Genomic DNA, 20341 nt, shown 5'->3' with positions numbered 1-20341 from the left:
AATTATATAAATGTTGATGTGGTAAAGCCACATCAACAAATTATGTCAATATTAATGTTCTGTTATGTTGTTAACAAGTCTGTCGATATGGGCAGCTCAGTTGGTCATAGGGATGAAATTTAGGAAGAATGACTATGAGTGAGTCTCACCAGCAGTAGTAGAAGCAACCTCTTAAAGTGTGCGTAAATTGAGTGAACAAAATTTCATGGCAAAGGAGTGGGTGGCCTCTTTGGTATGAACAAAATTATGCATTTGTATTATATATCTTTGTCACTAAAAGGAACAACAACCTCCACACATAAAAGAACATTAGCATTATTATATTTCTCAAACCAATAATATATTTTTTTAAATAAAAAAAAAAACAATATTGGTTTAATTTTGAGACATGCATGTAAGTGATGTAAGGTGACCAACCTTGTCCAAAAACAGATTGGTTCATAATTCAGATATATTCGGTTTGTTAATATATGTTGAGATTGTGTATGTTGGGCCATAGCGGATTGTTGATGTTCCAACATGTACATAGAATGGGAATTAACAAATTAAAGCTACTTTTGGTTTGCCACTTTGCCTTACTTGAGATCGACTCCATCATCAAAATGCAATTCCCTTTTATTAAGTTGTCTGCAGGCATCCATGTCTGCCATGGAGGCCCTACTCACACTCAAACTTGCTTCAATTCAGGATATGATGGTGTACAACATTCTGGAACCTTAACTTTTGCCTGCCTGCAACTATTCTTGTCACTTGCCTGTCTCATAATCGATCTCATTCTTATTCATTATTAATTATATTTCTCTTGCACTTGGATTAAATTTGTCTATATAAATATGTCCATTTAACCTTAATTATCAAGTATTAAGGTAGTCCTTTTTTAGGTTAGACCTTTACTATGGTAATATTGAACACTTAATAGACCGCTCTTATTCTAAATCCTTTTTTGACAATAAATAGCCCAAATTTCTTGTTATGCATGCATCGGCTCCCACGAAGCACTAATATGTCAAGAACATAAAACAAAAACAAAGAAGAGTTTATGTAATTCGGCCGAGACTTTAAGTCTATGGGAGTGAATGACATTTTTTATTAATTGTACGTGATAATAAAATATTTAATGTTACAACAAGCTAAGCATCATATAATTTTTATACAACATTGTACTAATAGTACATTTACAAAATTATTATACATATATTGTACCGCAGAGGCCCCCGCACCCCCACCCACTCCACGAACCTAATTAGAATTTAAACCAGATTCAATTCAATGCACTAAATCTTCAACACACTTATCTCTCGCAGTAGCTTATGAGACATACACAATAAATAAATAACTAAATTCAAAAAAAAAATTAAACTAAAAAAACCGATTCAACAAATTAAATAGGATTACCTTATGGCATATATTATGAGATGATATAAATAAAATAATAATAATGGGATGCAATAGAGGCATTGATGGATGGACGACAGGGTGATGAAGAAGCATGTGTTGGAGAAATAAGAATGAAGAATCTGTGGAAGCTAGAGGATATAAGTTAGAGTAGTCCAAGGAGGTCGTTAAAATTATTGGTTGGAACATACATACATATATAATCAAAGAAAGTACGTGTCAGTTAGCATGACAAGACCACATGTCTGTCATGCACAACCCCATTTTTCTTGCTTCTATTTTCTCACCCAACATCCTGCATGCATTATATTCATTTTTATTTGTAACCATCTATATATACAACTAATAACATAATATTAATAATAATAATAATAATAATAATAATAATAATAATAATAATAATATTATTATTATTATTATTAATGGATGTATATATAATGAGATGGGACAACTTAAACCAAATTAATCAGATAATTTGTATAGTAATCACAGAATTTTAAGTTTAACTTTTTGTATAAGCTATCAATTGACCTTCTTAGTTTACCTCTTTGTGGTTCTTGACAGCTAGAATTACAAGACGTATTCTGTCCAAAATATATATATTTAGATAGTGATGGGTGACTTTAATCAAAATAATAATGGATACATACATATAGGTCTCTTTTTATTTATTTATTTATTTATTTATCTTTCACTTTCTTAGGACAGTCCTTAAGGCTGGAAATCTGGTGAGCATTAACCAAACAAACTAACACCATTCATTATATTGCCCCCCACTTTTAAACACTTTAATTTGCTCCATATATCCATCTCTTGCCTAGCTAGCTAGCTAGCTTGGATTGTCTAACCCAACATATATGCCCAAAACATAGTACACACTTTTAACGCCATTCATTATATATATTTCCAATTGTATATTAATAGTCCGTTTACTAACTGCTCACAAATTGTACTATAAGATTTTGAATTTACTAAACTAAAAAACAAAGTATATTATAATTAATATAAAAATATTGTGAATGAGATACATGCATTTATGAAATATTGCAATGTCAACACTTAAAACTCTCTTCTAACAGCTGGGTGAGCGTTCGGACCTCACCACAGATAATTTGGAGATGAGTTCTACTAATTTGGGTTGTGATTGGACTCATTGCAAGTTCGGAACTAGACATGCCCGAAAACTGAGTAATAATAATAATAATAATAGTAATAATAATATTGCAATGCAATGAGGTGAGAGTGAAGACTCCAAAAAAGTCACCACACCATTCACATTTGCAAAGTTGAAATAGAAGGCAGGACATGCAGGCCATAGATATATGAAGAATTTTGAAGGTGGCAAAAGGAGCCATGTGGTTGATGTGTACAAGGGTAGCTGGGTAGGGCACAATCAAATGGGATAAAAGTCAAACTCTAAAGATGTGAGATGTTATATATATATATATATATATATATATATATATATATATATATATATATATATATATTGTCTTAGAATTTTTTAGGTCACACATTTTAAGGATGTATTTATGAATTATAATGTATATGCATGTCTGTCTCTCGATTCATTAATAAATATAACCTACACACCTACTAGAACAAACTCCAGTACAGGAGAAATAAAAATGTAGGGAATTTTGTGCAATTAATAATAGTCTTAATGGCGCGGCAGAATTTTTGTTTATAAGGTTTCTGTTTTTCCAATTCAAATTGAGACAAATTTCAAAAAAGAAATCAACACTAAAAAGAACAAGAAATTCTCTTTGGGCTGGTGATGCCCTCTAAGTCTTTCTTAAGTGTACCTGAAGGATGTGTGTACACTAAGTCATAACTTGCAAATCACGCATGAGAAATAAATTATATTAGAGTTCACTAAGCCACTCTTACTTTCATATAAGAAAATTATGTTTCACTCACTCAGTCACCCTTAGTTTTTAGGGTAATAACTTATTCTAAGTTTAACTCCACTTCAATAATCTAGCTTACGACTAAAAAAAATGTCAACTACTATGTAGTGTGATGATATCTCTATTATATTACTATTCCAAATAATATAATGGTCACAAGATCGAACTTTGATCATGGGGGAGGACATTGATTCTTTGGACTAAAAATGATTGAGAAAGTTAGAGAATCATGAATGTTCGACTAATTCACGTACTGTGTAACCAATGAAAATAAAGAGTTTTCATATGTTTAATGTTTATAGATAGATAATGACAATATGAAAGTGAACAATTAGAGTGATTTTTGTAATATACAAAAAAAAAAAAAAATTAGTTCTTTCGTTCGTCTTGTTATTGTTAATATCTTTAGTTCTTTACAATATGCTCGATTATTTCATTCTCAAAAGATATGATATTTTATTGTTAAGATGTATTGAAAACAAAATAAAGATCACATACTTCAATTCAATCACACATCTTATAATAATTTATTAAATGCAACAACAAAAAAAATCTAAAGATTGATCAAAACAATGTCTTTGAGAGAGCATATATTGCTATTTGAGGTGGAAATTAAATTCTCTTGGTGTGAATTAAGTTAGCATTAATTAGCTTAGTAATGGAAAGCAATGGCCAATAATGGATGGAATATTGGAATGTCTATTTCCTTTTCAAATGGCCAACGCCGACTTTGTTGAGGAAGGCAATAATTCACATGTATTTAGAAAGCATAATAAAATTAAATCAATGATTTTTTTTTTTTTAACTTGATTTTTCTTGATCGAGGCTTGCGCTTAGATAAAGATATTAGATGAGCTGTTTAAAACAGGTGTTTAGTTGCTATAAATTAAAATTCATCACTTGCAATTTTTTTTTTTCTATTATCTCATTATATATATATATATATATATATATATATATATATATATATATATATATATATATATATATATATATATGTTCTAAGTAAGATATATTCCATAATAAATAAAATCTCTAAGAAAAGATTCTTGAGAAGGGGTGGGGGTTAGATATAAACAAATACTGCATCTTGTCACTATATCAACATAAAATAAAATAGAGTGAAGAAAATTTTGGGCTTTACTCCTTACATAGATCGGACTAAACCATTTTGGGCCACCATACAACTTATTATTATTAATTTATTATTGTTGTTATTGTTGTTGTTGTTATTATTATTATTATTATTATTATTATTATTATTATTATTATTATTATTATTTGAGTGACAAAAAAATTGGAGTCACTATTTGAGAGTGTGCATTAGATAAATTCTATTTTCAATGTAATAGCTTACAAACTACATAGAAGAGGTAAATCTCACTAGAAAAATCAAGTGCAACGAGTTTCACCAAGAGAGTATTGGCAATAATTGAACTCATAATCTTCAAATACAAAAATCATGTTCCATACACCCACTTGTGACCTTCAAATACGTAAATTTATTTAATTATTGTTAAAGAAAATCAAAATATAAAAAATAATTTGACCAACTAATATATAGTATACATAGCAAATATAATGAGACAATGAAGTTTTAGAAGAATAATAACAACATCAACTACCATATAGTGTGATGACATCTCGAATACTATTTTAAATTGGTGGTCATAGGTTCAAATTCCAGTGGTGGGGGCTTAGATAGAGCAAATACTATCTTGTAAAGAATCATGACTATTTAAAATAATTGTATACAATATAATTAACAAATTTGTATTTATTTTAAATGTTACCCATGCTAAAGAATAGTAATTTTTTTTAAATGATACTTATCAAATTTATATGAAGGAATTTCCAAATGGAGGTAATGAGAAGAGGGAAATAAGTGTCCATGTCATTATGAGTAAAAGAGGAGAGAGAGGGCATTTTTATTATTATTATTATTATTATTATTATTATTATTATTATTATTATTATTATTATTTTAATAAAAGAAATAATTTTTTATAAGTTAATGGGATAGTGTGTCATTTTTAAAGAATATAGAGAATTGCATGAATGTAGACTAAATAGTAAATAATTATAAATTTAGTTATATGACATTTTGAAAGTGAGAGAAAATTACATGGATGGAGATTGTCTTGTAGTGTAATTACTCTAATAAATTCTAACTATCCCACTAAATGATTAATACATTTATTGTCTTCTTTATGTAATTAAAAAAAAAAAAACCTTAAATTCCGGCTTTATTTGAAGTACAATCATGAATATTTGTTAATATTTTATTTATTAATATTTTATTAATCTCAAGTCCGACATCCTCAACATGATATTTTCCCTTATGCCACTTAACAATTAAAAATTAAAGTTGATAATATTATATTTGATTTACACAATAAATAAATAAATAAAAATGAAATAATATGTTTTAGATATTCATTTTGTTATATGGTTGGATTTTTTATTAAAAAATAATTATCAATAAATAATGGACTATTATCTTCGCTTTAATTTGAGAATTTGATATTAATCTCATTATACTTTTAACATGATTTTATTACTTTAACAAATTCTAACCATCTCATCAAATGATTGTTAATACATTTATTGGTTTTTTTTTTATATGGAAAATTTTTAAATCTGGGCTTTGTTTCATTAACTTGCAAGAATCCACCAAAAGAAATGAAAATCCCACCATCTTCATGTTCCTTAGTTATTCATGAGTAAATTTATCACTTTAAAAATCTTTTAATAATCTTTAAATTGTATTTATTAATTTCTTATTAATTAAAAGTAAGGCTTTCTTTTTTTTTCTTTCTTTTTTTTTTTTTTTTGAAAACAAAAGTAAGGCATTCTTAATGAGAATATTTCCTCTTTTTTTGAAAGGGAAATATTTCCTCTTATTCCACTTTAATTTGTAATTTTTTTTAAAAAAAATACGATGTCAATACATGAAAATATGGTTGTATATATGTATTAGGTATATATTGAAAAAAATATCATAAATTATGATGCAGTTTATAAATTTTGAAAGGAGAAAATTCATTTAGGTAAGCAACAATCTGATATGAAAACGGAAGAGATAATGTGCGGAGCCCACATAATCATAAATTTTTCACACATCATAAAAAGATATTTCGAAAATGCAATGAGCACAAGGAAGTTGTCCTTTACTTTCTCGTGACTCATCAAATTTTATTTTGTATTTTTAATTTTGTTGCTAATGTCCTTTATTTCCTCGTGACTCATCAAATTTTATCTTTTATTTTTAATTTTATTGTTGACGTCCTTTATTTTCTCGTGACTCATCAAATTTTATCTTTTATTTTTAATTTTGTTGTTAACGTTCTTTATTTTCTCGTGACTCATCAAATTTTATCTTTTATTTTTAATTTTGTTACTGACGTGGAAGAAATAAAGTAAAAAAATATCAAATATACTCCTAAACATAATCAACTTGAAAGAAATAAAGTGAAAAATGATCGAATAGGGCCCGAACCTAACCCGCCCACAGTGTAGCCTTAGGAGTCGGGTCGACAGCACGAGGTAACAGCGTGCGGGAGCGTCGAGATGAGACGCCACCGCTTGCGTGTCACACTGCTCAAGCTGTCACCCTTTGTTGCTTCATACCAGCTGATGCTCGCCACACGCCCCACCTCCTAAACCCCCCTCTCAGCCTTGCGCCTCCCTCAAACTCTCAAAGGGCTCAATCTCGTGCTCTTACTCAAACAACCGTTACAGAACACCCAATTTCAGAGAAAAAGAGTAACCTTTACAGGTATACATTCATACTTTTCTTCCAATCGTTTCCCAAGATAATCCCCCCCTCCCCTTTTCCATTATAATTCTGATTAAGCTTTGTTGTTTTCTGAATTCATGTGGATTTGGGTGCGTAAAATTTGTGGGGTTTCATTTCTCTGTACCTTTCAATTCGATTCGCTTTCAGGCATATGTGAGATAAGCTAAAGCTTTGATTTTTATACTGCTTTCTTGATTGTTTAGGGCAACTTCTGTACAGGGAGGATAGGCTCATTTTCTATGGTAGTTGGAGAGATTTGATGAAATGCCTTGATTCTTGATTTTCATTCGTTAATTATTTCGCTTTTGTAAAAATTGAGTCTTTTGTTAAAATTTTATCAGTTTTGGTTTTGCTGACTTGGGTTGCTCTTTGATAATCCAATGATTAGTGTTTTTTAATCTTCTTTTGAAAATGTAAGTTAATGTTTTAAAGTCTATGATCAAATGATTAATCTGCTTATATCCAATTCTTTACAGAGACCTTTCTGAGAAAAGAATTTCAGAGAAGTTGGATCTGATTAGTAAAGCTTGTGAGGATGACGTCGCCAAACATGGATTCAGAAGGTCAGGCTACTCCAGTGGGTGGAAAGGGCAGCACTCCTTCAGAGACACCACAAAATGGGTAAGTGATTGAGGATTCTTCTTCTTTGTAGAGTTTACATTTGAATCTTTATTTAGGGATGATCTTGAGCCGTAAATTTTTACTTGTATCACTGTACCTGTAGCTTCTATTTGTTTCTTATGCAAAGGAAGTTCTTTTGAAGTTTTAATGATTTACTCTTATGGAATTGAGATGTTTCGTGTTTATGTACTGTGAATACTTCTTGTCCTGGAAATGTCGTAGGTAGAGCATTTCATTTCTGATATAAGTATACATATTGCTTTTGCATCTCTTTGAATACCTGGAAATGGCCTGCCAAAAATCTTCCTTTCTGTTGTATCTTCATGTTCTAAGCATCACTTCTTGGTCCCAGCGTATATTTATTATGTACATATTACTATAGTTGGGAGTAAAGTTACTTAATCTGGTCGATCGTCTAATTAAAAACCCTGGCCGTGCAGGTCTAATGCTACCAAGAAGAGTCAAGAGAAAGTTCCGAAAAGAGTTCATAAGGCGGAGAGAGAGAAACTGAAGCGTGAGCATTTGAATGATCTCTTTCTTTCTTTGGCTAATGCTCTAGGTAATTTCTAAATTCTCTTCTGTAATTATTTTGGGAAACTCTCTTTCGAAATGCTATAGTACAACTTTGTAACTTGCAGAGCTTTCTGAACAAGCAAATGGAAAGGCGACAATATTGAATGAAACAGTTCGACGTGTGAAGGACTTGTTAGCTGAAATCGTGCATCTCAAAAAAGAGAATGCAGCTTTGTTGTCTGAATCTGAATATGTATGTATCTTTCTACGATACCTTCTTCTTCAAATGTAGTAGTGATTGACCTTCTTTGCCAAGTCCCAAGTCCTAAACTTTCCTTTCTGTACAGATGAGCATGGAGACAAAGGAACTGGAGGACGAGAATTCTGTTCTCGAGGCAGAAATTAGCGAGCTCCAGAGCAAGCTCGTGAGCCAGATCAAGGAGATCAAGGAGAGGACAACTGGATCAAATCTCGATCTGAATCTTGCTCCTCCTGGATGCGAGCAAGAGGTCATCGCCCCTGATTATTTCTCTTTGCCTGCCAATCAACCTGCATCTCAGACTGCAGAAACCATGATGAACCCAGTGTACGTTTACCCCTTTCGTCCTGAACCTCGGGCATATCCAGCCCCCGCTTTGCCTGCTTCTACTGTGAGTAAACCCTTGGCCCGATACCCAACTCCAACCGATGCATGGTCGTCTCAGATTCTTGGAAAACGCCCTCGGCTAGAGAAGGAAACTCAGGGTGGTGGTAGCAACTAGCAACAGCAGCAGTGGCTTTGTAGGAGTTATAGGCCTTGACATCAGTATACCAGAAAATGTAAAATCTTGAAATAGCATTGCTCTTTGTTAAAAAAAAAAAATTATATTTTTTTACATTATGTTACTGTTTAATATTAAATCAAGATTTTTTGTTTTTTGAAAAAAAATAATTTTTCTGTATTTAATGTAATGTTTCTTTTACATTTTTTGTTGTTGTATTTATATGTTAGGTCAAATCACTTGAAAAAGATATATGTAAACGTCTTATATCTCTCACCTAAAAGGTCATTGAGCCATTATAATTTACCTTTTCATCATTCTGTTTGGTTAGGGTGGGGAGATTTTAGATTTGAGGACAAAAAAATTTATCTTTTACAAATAAAAATACATATAAATATTTGAGTAAGTATAATTTACCTCTGTTTAATGTTATCCGACCAAAGTCAAATGTTTTCTATTCTTGTCTTCAAAACCCTTGACCAGAGTGACAGCATTTTCGTGCTAGCAGACAACTCCTGTCTACCCCACAGCCGCTTTCTTTCTTTCTTTCACACCTGTCACCACTTTCCTCTTCTTTGAGCTTGAGATTCTGCGAAGTCCGAAACGCCTGGAAACCCCATCAATATTAGACCTAATAGAGAGCCCATCAACATTACAGAAAATAGCAGCTGAGAAACAAATAAAGAAAGGAAAGAGAAAAATCTTAGCTTGGAAATGGGATCTAGAGGTATTGGAAACCTTGTCAAAGTGATCTTCCAGAACTTTGATGTGCTCGCTGGGTATCTTTCTTTCTCCTTCTCTTTTACCCCTTTAATTTCCTTTCTCTCCTTGGTAATTTATTGGTTTCAATTAGATTTTGTTATGGAAGTTGACCCATAAAGATTCTTGTTTGTTTTCCTCTTTATTTCACTAATTACCTTAATTTTCCTTTGAATATGCAGGCCTGTGGTTAGTCTGCTCTACCCTCTGTAAGTGTGAATTCTCAAAAGTCAAATCTTTTTGCTGCTAGTTTATTGTTGCTGTGATCTTATTGCTTAATATGTGATTTTTAATGGGGTTATGGAAGAAAACATCTTATTTTTAATATGAAGAATTGTAAATATGGTAGCTTTATTTCTCCTTACATTTGTTTGCAGGTATGAGTCAATCAGGGCTATAGAGACCAAGAACCCCGTCGATGATCAGCAATGGCTTACCTACTGGATTCTGTACTCCATGATTACACTTTTCGAGCTCACATTTGCCAAACTTATTGAGTGGTAAGTTAACTTCAATGGCTTCCCAACAGTTTTACAAATGGATAAGTAGCACATTAGGTATGATAAAGAACTAGCAAAGTATCGAAAATAGACTTTGTAGAAAGTTTGTGATTTGTGTTGCATAATATGAAGAGAGATCTTTCTATCTTCTCGAGAATGCCATCTAGCTTGATATGTAATGTGTGTTGCCACAATTGGAATGTGAGGAACTTGTTAAGACTTGATGGGAACGTCTAAATACGAGTTAAATTACGTTACATAATTGATGTTGCGGTTATGTAAATGCAACTTTCAATGAGGCGGTTACATTAAATGGATTGTTCTTTAGATGCTACATATATCGACTCTTTATGGGAAAATAATTGAGAAATAAATTGATTTCTCTGTGTATTCCAGGATCCCGATCTGGTCATATGCAAAACTAATCGTAACATGCTGGTTGGTCATACCTTACTTTAGCGGGGCTGCATATGTGTACGAGCATTTTGTTAGGCCATACATAGTTAAACGAGAAGCTATTAACATCTGGTATGTGCCACGGAAGAAGGATGTCTTCAGTAAACGTGATGACATTCTAACTGCAGCAGAGAAGTACATTGCGGAGAATGGATCCCAAGCATTCGAGGAGATGATTCGCAAGGTATCTTAAACATTCTTCTCCTTTTCAGACATGAATCTCGTAACCAAGAACAAGGAATCTCTTGAAACCAAGTAGCCACCTGAAAATTAAAATGGCTCACACATATGTTGTCTCCCTGCAGGCTCAAAGAGAACCGGAGTCCAGGAATAGCAGGTACGTGTTTTATGACAACGATCACAGAGATTGAGCCATTGATACACGAGTGCTTCTGCAGATGCCCTTGCTGCTCCTCGGTGGGGGATAGTAGTCTAGTGTTGTAAAAAGGTTTCTATGTAACCCCGACAGTTTAAAGTGTCGCAAACTAGGATATTTCCCTCGGATCGATCTCAAGAACATGTGTGTATGCACATTATGAAATGCTACTGATAGTTGTATGCACAAGAACTACTTGGATTCATGTTTCAAAGGCTTAGATCAACTCTTAAATGTTCATCACATTGAACTAGAAAATGATACTACTGAACCTGAGATTAATATTTCAACCTAGGGGTATTGTATACTAATTAAACTAAATACATCCGGGACCCGAAAAAGTAGTCTTATAGAGTCACATGTTTGTTGTGCCGCTTTCCATTGATACGAGAATCATGCTCAGTCACCATTTCCGGGGCTGATTCATATTTTGATTCAAAGATTTGTTTTGTTTAAATTTGGACTGATAATACGCTTTTGAAAACAAAAACGTGTTTATTTATTTTGGTTAACTGTGAAACAATGCAAATTTTTTTAGGAAAAACATCATGCATCTATTGATTAAAAGCAATTTGTTAATTTCTTCTTAGTTGAGTCCGTACTTACAAATTATAACACAAAAGTAACATTTACCTAATATATAACTTGAGTAATTGGGGTGAGTTTCCCTCGTTACTTAAAAAAAACAACTAAAAGAAAATAATGAGATTGGAGAGGGGAAAACAGAGAAAAAAGAAATAAGGAAAAAAAAATCCGCGAAAGGAAAAACTGAAAAAAAAAAAAAAAACAACTAACGGGTCCGGCTGGACCTTGGCTTAGATAGTTACATGGAAGAAAGTGGCGGGAACACAATCGGTTGGTTGCGAAATGACTAAAACATCCATCTCCGTAGCAACAGATTCAGGTGTCGTCGATCCAAATATATACATACATACATACCATATATATATATATATATATATATATATATATATACGTGGACGTAGTTGGAGAGAGAGAGAGAGAGAGAGAAGGGGGTGGACACACGTCGAGCATTCGTCAAAAGCTCTACGATCGGTAGAAACGGAAGAAGCTTTGCTTTAGCTCTGTAATCCGAACGCGTTTTTGTTTTTATTTTTTTCGAATTTTTCTTCAATTCTGGAGCCGATTAACATTGAATTTGTCTGCAGCTTGGAGGTAAATGTTTACTATTCATATTAAGCTCGTTTTGGGTAAATGCAAGGAATTTTACGTTTTTCTTTTCGTGAGATGCATTTGTTGAACATCGCTTAGTTGTTTTCGTTCTTAAGAAATTATATATAAACTTACTTGCATCGTATGACGTCCTAACTTGTCTGTGGTTATAATGCGTTGAAATTTGAACAAGGAGGTAGGAGAGTAGCTGAAAATGCTCTTATTTTATCTACGTGATTTGTATCTAGTTAAATATTGATTATACCAATGCGAGAGTTCTGCAAAATTAATTGTTTATTTGCAGCAATTAATTGCTTGCTGGTTTTGAAGGAAAACATGCCCTATGTGTTTTCATAGTGGAGACTTTCATTACAAAATTGAAACAAGGCTTCTGCACGCTTTTGGCAGTTCTTATTTTGATAAGCAGCTTTCAGAAGAACTATTGCATTAGTTGTACCAGGATGATGGAAGAAGTGAATTTGATTTGTTCTCTTTTGTAAATGTAAGGTTTTTAGCTTCTACAAAGGCGGTGTTAGTAGATAGTCCATGGTTGGTTACTCAAACAAGCAGGAAAAGAAAAAGAAGAGGCAAAAACGGAGATTCTCTGTGGCTGATAAGGTAATCTCATGTAGTGATTTTTCCTATTATTCAAGAAAATCTGGACTCATTTGATTTATTAGCTCACTTTATTTGTCATCCATAAGGTTTTGTAGAGTTTCTGATGAACCAAATTTGGTAGCACTTGCACTATCATTTAGAGGTTTGCCGGTATCCAAAGTTGGCATTGTACAATACCCACATATGTCAGCTTGAATGATTAATCCTCAGAGAAACAGTCTTGGAGACAGGAATGTGGAGCAGGTAATGTAATAACTTTGATAAAAGAGGAAAGTATTTTTAGATGATTCACTACCAATAGTAGCATTTCTGCCTATACGGCCTCATTTCATGAAAGTATCATTGACCATTCATGCTCTCCAATTTTTAGTTAATCAATCTACATTTATAGGAAATATAATTTCTGAGATGTGATCTATATCCTACATTTATATGAGGTTTCTACTTTCTGGAATGAAAGTAGAAAAAATAGACATGCTTTAGTTATCAGTAAGGAGTCTTTTTAAAATGCTACCAGCTACTTGCATGATTTCCATTTTTCCTAGTAAGTTAAACTGAAAGTTGTTATGTGTACCATAATGAGAAAGAACTATATGTTTCTCATATGTATATTTCTCGAGGGTATGGAAGTTCAACTCAGTCAATAGTGTAAGCTCATTAATTTGAAGCCCACTACTTTACTCTTTTGCTTTTCTCATCTTTGGATCAGAAAAAACATGATCTTGATTCAAGTGACTTGTGTGCTATCTTCAGGCTATAGATGGTTTTGAATGACTTAACTGCTGTTGCTACTTGCAGGCAATAATAGCCATAAAGAGGGGATCATATCTTCTCAAGTATGGGTGTACAGGAAAACCGAAGTTTTGCCCTTTCCGGCTTTCAACTGTACGCACTTTATGATAAATCATTGATTCCTTAGATTGTGGTTGCTACTGTCTCTTGTTCTCCCCCCAACCCTTAAATGGGGCTTTTCTCTCTTTTATGGTTTCTTTTCATTTATAAATTATGTTGTTTGCGGACTAAGCTATGATCAGATCTGTACAACTTCAGAAATTAAATAAGAATTAAATGCAACTGTGCATTTCCTAAACTTTGGGGAGAGGGGGAGGGGGCTGAGGGTTGATTTTTTCATCACAGAAGTCTTCTTAGACCCCAGGTTTATGTATCTAAATTCCAGGATGAGACAAGACTAATATGGTATCATGGAGAGGAGAAAAATCTCCAGCTTAGTCATGTTTCAACAATTATTCCCGGGCAGCATACTGTAAGATTTTCATCTTTTAGTTTCATGCATAGTGATCATGTATACTTGTTGCATAAGTTATATCATGGTAATTTTAATGTACTTTGCAGGCAACATTTCAGCGTTATCCTCGACCTGATAAAGAATATCAATCATTCTCTCTTATATATGGCAAACGTTCTTTGGATTTGGTAAGAATGCCTTTTCCAATCACTTTTTATTTTTATTTTTAAAATTTTCATTTAAACCTGGAAGAAGTGTTGTTGAATTCCCTTCAAATTTATACAAGCATACTATTGAATTTGGGTTTTTCAGATAAGAGGAGAAGACTTCCCAACTAGTGCTTTTACTAATTATTGGCTTTCAAGTTGAAAATGAACATTTAAATGGTTGTTACAAGCACAGGGAGCAAAGGTGAGGTATAGATTCATATTAGGTTGAAGTAATAGTACCGGAGTTGATGTTTGGATGCTTAAAAAGAAGGCAAAGACAGAAGAATTAGGTATTTAAGAAAACCTAAAGTAGAACTGTAGAAGAACGCCGCTAAAGTTTTCAAATGCCCAAATCAAAGAAACTATTCAAAAAGAAAATTATATTAGAAGTGTTGGCCAGAAAGAAAGACAGAATTCATTAATATGCTCCACTGACAATAGAGATGTATCATATTTGGTGAACTGAGGAAGCCAACCAAAAAATTCACTAGTTATTGGAATTTATCTAATCAGAGAAATGTTCCTGAGAGATTTGAGGCTGAAATAAGTGACTATGTGCAAAAACTTAAAGGCTGGCATCCATTAAGCATCAAGGAGTAAGAACATAATACATTTTTTTACTCCATATTTTCTTTTTGGGAAGGGCAGGGGCGGGCGGGGGGGGGGGGGGGGGGGGGGGGGGGTGAGCAAATTGACTAGCACCAACTAGTTGTTAGAATTTTGTAGATCTGGACAAATGATTGTGCCTTTCCAAGTATTCTATCTATGTGATCAGCTCATAATATTGTTATACCACTAGCTCTGACTTTTAATTGAGAGCCTTAGTTGCTTTTGTACTCCATAATATAAGATTACCAAGGTAATCACATAACTTGTACCAAATAAGGTTATGTAGCATTACCATACTCACATTACCTAGGTAATATTAAGAACTCTCTGATGAGACTCCCTCTTCATGCCTTCATGTATGAAAGGAGAAGAAAGAAAAATCTATACTTGAAACTGGCATCCATAAATTATGAATGCTTCTAATGATTGAATCCTTTGATAGATTTGCAAAGACAAGAATGAGGCAGAAATATGGTTTATAGCCCTCAGGACATTGATTTCTCGGGATAACTGTGAAAAAAGTAGCCATAGTGCTTTATCTGACAGTTCAAGTGCCCTGACCCAGCAAAGTTCTCATTCCATTTTGTCAAGCAGCAGCAGCAGCAATGTTGTCAATGAGGTTTCCAGCTGTGCTATTCATATAACTTGAACAATCCATCATTTCTTTGCCTAACAATTTTTTTTTCCTCACAACAGGATCAAAGGAAAAAGCAATCAGTTCTGCATCCATATGAGAGTCCCCCTCATAAAAGATTGGTAAGAGCCCTCTCTGATATGCTAGTGTATAATGATGCAGCACCATGTTCTCCCCAGAAAGATTTAAAGTCCAATTCCATTGGTTCAAGATCGCTTAAGAACTTAAATTATGAAAATGGGCATAGCTCTGTGGATACATTCCGAGTTAGTCTCTCCAGTGCCGCAAGTTCACCTAGTCAAAGATCTCTTGAAAATTTTGATACAGACATCCTAATTTGGGGAGAAAGAACTGGTGATGATCTGTTGGGTGGTGGAAAGTTTCCTTCGTCTGCAACAAGGGATGCTTTATTGCCAAAGACTCTGGAATCAGCATTGGTACTTGATGCTCAAATTATTGCCTGTGGGAGCAGACATGCTGTTCTAATCACAAAACATGGAGAGACTTTTAGCTGGGGAGAGGGCTCTTTTGGACAACTAGGGCATGGAGTAGAGTCAGATATCTATAACCCAAAGCTTATTAACACTCTTAGTGGGTTGAAAATTACATCTGCAGCTTGTGGAGAATACCATACTTGTGCTATAACTGTTGATGGAGAACTCTACACCTGGGGTGAGGGTACTTACAACTTTTGTCTCCTTGGGCATGGCACTGGAATCAGTCACTGGACCCCCAAAAAGGTAAGAGGTCCATTGGAGGATAAACAGGTATTAATGGTCTCTTGTGGACCTTGGCATTCAGCTGTTGTAACATCCATGGGCCAATTGTTTACGTTTGGGGATGGAACTTTTGGTGCACTAGGGCATGGAGATCATTGTAACACTAGCATTCCAAGGGAAGTTGAAACTCTTAAAGGACTAAGAGCACTGAAAGTTTCATGTGGATATTGGCACACCGCTGCTATTGTGGAGTCTTCTTTAGAAAACTCTGATTCTGATCAGTCTTCAACTGGCAGGCTGTTTACTTGGGGAAATGGGAATGAAGGTCAGCTTGGACATGGGGATGAAGCCTCTAGACTTGTACCATGTTGTATTACCATGTTACATGGCACAAACTTCTGTCAAGTTGCATGCGGTCATAGCATCACAGTTGCTCTTACAACCTCAGGACAAGTATATACTATGGGAAGTTCTGATTATGGACAACTTGGGATTCCTGAGAGTACAGGGAAACTCCCTTCTTGTGTTCATGGAAAAATTAAAAACAGTTTTATTGAAGAAATAGCATGTGGTTCTTTTCATGTTGCAGTATTGAGTTCACAATCTGAGGTTTACACATGGGGAAAGGGTGGAAATGGTCAACTAGGACATGGAGAAAATTATGACAGAAGCACACCTACTCGTGTTGAAGCTCTGAAAGACAGATGCATAAAGAGTGTGGTTTGTGGGAAGAATTTTACTGCTGCCATTTGTCTTCACAAAGAAGTGTCAATAGCTGATCATTCTATTATTTGTTCTGGTTGCCGCCGCCCATTTAACTTCAGACGTAAGTGTCACAACTGCTACAATTGTGGGCTAGTTTTTTGCGGTACTTGCACAAGCAAGAAATCTCTAAAAGCTTCCTTGGCTCCGAGTCTGCATAAACCTTATCGTGTGTGTGAAGATTGCTTTACTAAACTGAACAAGGGTTTGGATGTTGCATTGAGTACTTTACCGCCAAAGGCCTTAGTTTCACATAAGAGTTTTAGTGAGCAAAAGGAGAAAGAGTCTGTCCACACTAAGCCAAAAGGCATTCTGTCTCGTCTCTTATCACTTGATTCATTCAAATGGCCTGAAACTTGGCATTCCAAAAAGAACCAGAAACACGATTCAAGCTTCAGCCATACCCCTAATGGAAGTCCTCAGTCATGTCCATCTATGCGTGATTATTCTGACAAAACACCATTTCTCATTCCTGGAACACCAAATCATTCTCTATCAGGTTCTCAATCAGGTTCTCTATCAGGTTCTCCTGTATCTAGAAAGCCAAATCATTCTCATTCATTTTCAGTTCCATGTAATTTTTCTCTGATGGAAAGCCCTCAAGTTCTTTCTAATGCAAGGGATACAAGCGAAGATCTCACAAAAGAACTATCAATTTTAAGAGAGCAGGTAATACATCTTGATTTGGAAAAAGTGACAAAGCTTTCTTTTTCTTTTTCTTTTTCCTGATATCCTTGTAGGCTTGTATTATAATTACATACTATTATTCATAGTTGCAGGAAGTAGAAAGGAGGCATATTCTTATTGAGGTTATTCATAATAGAATCTATAACACTACTGCGAAAAATGGAAATAAGGGAGTAAAGTGGGTAAATAACATCAAATTAGATTAGGGGGTAAGATGGTAAATATTGGTTCTTTGCTCAAGTTGAACTAGTAGACTGGACAGATACTATTTTTGGACTAAGGCACCAAGTCGTATGTCACTGTAGAAGTTCTTTGTCAAAGAGAATGCTACTCTACACCTTTCAAGAAAGTTTTAGCAAAGATGAGATTAAAAACAAAAAAAGGGCAGCTTGCTTATTACATGGAAAAGGGGTAAACATGATCTCCGGGATCTCAAAGAAGATTGAACTAAAAGCATTTATAAAGCAATTAAATCAAGAGAATAAATAGAATGAAGGGTATTAAAGCAGTTCGCTAAAAGATTTTTGCAGAGACTAAATAGACCTGTCTGTGTTTTAATAGCAGAAACACTAATAGAGAGTTACTAAGTTAGGAAAAATGAGATATTTGGTTCCAGATATACTGGATTCGCATCATATTCCTTCCAGTACATGCTTCCCCTTTCAAATTCATAATTTTTTTAATTCCAAAAGCTGCAGCAATAGAAGCATGTTCATTGCAAAACATTCTTATCATACCTGAGACAGCAGTATGCCTTGCAGGTGGAAACTCTCACCAGTAGATCACATTTCTTAGAAGTAGAACTTAAAACAACACTAAAGCAGTTGTTGGAGTCACATGAAGTAGCCAGAGTTGAAACCAGGAAAAACATTGCTGCGAAGGAAGTAATAAGATGTCTGGTGACACAGGTGGGATTTTTCTGTTCAATTTGTCTTCTGGTCCTTAGTTATCCTCGCAGGATTTATCATACTCTTAAATAATGTCAAAGTAAATAAAAGTTTAGGTAAATTTGATTTTAAATGAAAATTTGGTTGTACTCTGTGTTCACTAGTTCATGCCATTTACCATTAACCTATAACTTGTAGACTGAAGTTTTCCTTGGGAAGGAGCTTGTGCTAGAAGTTTTGGTTCTAGAATGCCTTAAAACTCATTTTTTCTCCTTTATGAAATACGGAGTACAATTCTTGCATTCATTCCTTCTTTTCTTTTTTGCCTAATTTCCATTCTTGCATTCATTCCTTCTTTTTTTTGCCTAATTTCCATTCTTGCATTCATTCCTTCTTTTTTTTGCCTAATTTCCATTCTTGCATTCATTCCTTTTATTGCATGAGTAAACTACCCATTCCTTTGGGTGCGTATCAAAAACCTTCCGAAAATTGGCATAATCTGCTTTTGGTTCCTAGCATGCTGATCATACCCATGTGAGACTATATATGAGTCTCATGCCTGTATCTGGTATCCACTCTGGATTCATTTTGGTATTTGATTGATCATTTGGACACACACAAAATGTTAACATTCCATTCGATAGTCCACGTGTAGAGTGTATATTCGATCACAAGTTAGGTTCAACAAAAAAGATCTCAGTGGAAAAGTTAATCTTTAACTTGTATTCACACTGTGCCTGGTGTTCCATAGAACTAACAGTAAAATTTTTGTGATTGATGTATTGTTTTTTATTCTATAGTTGAAGGACTTGGCTGCAAGATTGCCTCGTGATACTTCCTCCTGCAGAAATTTGGATCCATCCATTGATGACACCTTAAACACACCGTGCATCTCTCCTTGGTGGAGTAAATTGTCAAAGTAGGCATATTTGGCTTTTGTTTCATATGAATGGGTACACAATTCAGGTATTTTTCACTTTTCATGCTTCTGCATATATTTGGTAATATTGTGATTCAGGAGAAGAAAATTGATAATAAAAAAAAAATGCTTGAAATATTTTACAGAAACAAATTTGTTATTCTTAGAGGGCAGTAATCTTGAATTCATTTCACCTGGACCAGAGATACATGGACATTTTAAGAACTGCATTTATACTACTAGTTTGAGTGCATTCTAAAAGAAAACAGAAACTTGACATTCAATTACACAAAACAGAAAGAAATTGACGTACTTTATTGGATCTAGACATGTTTCCAATTACATTGTGGTGATATTTATATGTATTCCTAGGTTTGCAGTGCATTTTAAGGTTGGGGAATGTTTGGCTTCTCCATCCTTTTCGATCTCCCGGGGACGCAAGAGCCATGTTCAACTCTATTTGACTATGTTAAGACAGTACTTAGTCTGTAGTTCTGAGCAGACAGCATGCATTCAACTTCGTATATAATGTGTAGCACTAGGAAGAGAAGATGCAAGTGTAAATCATGATACGAGCGAGGTACAGTTTTTTTGTTTTTTTGTTTTTTTGTTTTTTGTTTTTTGTTTTTTTTTGTTTTTTTGTAACCTTAACCAATGTAATGAGTTTGCCTATTGTGCTCCTTAGCTTTTTCCACTTCTTTTTTTCTTGTTGAATATCTCACGGAAAGAATGGTATTTTTGGATCAAGTATACTTTGTTGTATTTAAAGTAGGTGTATCATTTTGGCT

General features: G+C 33.9%; 3 protein-coding genes across 7 annotated transcripts; all 3 read left to right on the top strand.

Moving 5' to 3' along the window:
- The first annotated feature begins 6886 nt into the window (after window positions 1-6886).
- On the top strand, window positions 6887-9112 carry LOC109149555 (transcription factor bHLH47-like). The gene is made up of 5 exons (XM_019297375.1): window positions 6887-7083; window positions 7581-7725; window positions 8166-8284; window positions 8364-8491; window positions 8586-9112. Exons 2-5 carry the CDS (start codon window positions 7640-7642, stop codon window positions 8997-8999), a joined length of 747 nt encoding a protein of 248 aa, XP_019152920.1. The 5' UTR covers window positions 6887-7083; window positions 7581-7639; the 3' UTR covers window positions 9000-9112.
- Window positions 9113-9511: 399 nt separating this feature from the next.
- Window positions 9512-11348, top strand: LOC109149558 (HVA22-like protein a). Of its 2 annotated transcripts, XR_002048967.1 has the most exons (6): window positions 9512-9778; window positions 9941-9967; window positions 10136-10258; window positions 10655-10898; window positions 11020-11236; window positions 11268-11348. XR_002048967.1 is itself a non-coding variant. In XM_019297378.1 (5 exons), exons 1-5 carry the CDS (start codon window positions 9714-9716, stop codon window positions 11083-11085), a joined length of 525 nt encoding a protein of 174 aa, XP_019152923.1. In that variant the 5' UTR covers window positions 9512-9713; the 3' UTR covers window positions 11086-11348. The 2 variants fall into 2 exon arrangements, 1 of the variants encoding a protein (XP_019152923.1); XM_019297378.1 differs by having other exon boundaries at window positions 11020-11348.
- A 701-nt stretch (window positions 11349-12049) lies between these two features.
- LOC109149552 lies at window positions 12050-20168 on the top strand. 4 transcript variants are annotated; one of them, XM_019297366.1, is made up of 11 exons: window positions 12050-12266; window positions 12594-12881; window positions 12968-13124; window positions 13680-13766; window positions 14059-14145; window positions 14235-14315; window positions 15388-15564; window positions 15642-17729; window positions 18509-18655; window positions 19435-19600; window positions 19926-20167. In XM_019297366.1, exons 3-10 carry the CDS (start codon window positions 13077-13079, stop codon window positions 19555-19557), a joined length of 2838 nt encoding a protein of 945 aa, XP_019152911.1. In that variant the 5' UTR covers window positions 12050-12266; window positions 12594-12881; window positions 12968-13076; the 3' UTR covers window positions 19558-19600; window positions 19926-20167. The 4 variants fall into 4 exon arrangements, with proteins under 4 accessions (XP_019152911.1, XP_019152912.1, XP_019152914.1 ...); XM_019297367.1 differs by lacking the exon at window positions 12050-12266 and having other exon boundaries at window positions 12273-12765; window positions 12834-12881; XM_019297369.1 differs by lacking the exon at window positions 12050-12266 and having other exon boundaries at window positions 12273-12881; window positions 19934-20168.
- The last annotated feature ends 173 nt before the right edge of the window (window positions 20169-20341 follow it).

This window comes from Ipomoea nil, unplaced genomic scaffold (genome assembly GCF_001879475.1).
Source record: "Ipomoea nil cultivar Tokyo-kokei standard unplaced genomic scaffold, Asagao_1.1 scaffold2159, whole genome shotgun sequence".
In the NCBI taxonomy this organism is placed as follows: domain Eukaryota; kingdom Viridiplantae; phylum Streptophyta; class Magnoliopsida; order Solanales; family Convolvulaceae; genus Ipomoea; species Ipomoea nil.
This window is presented reverse-complemented; position numbering and strand designations above follow the sequence as displayed.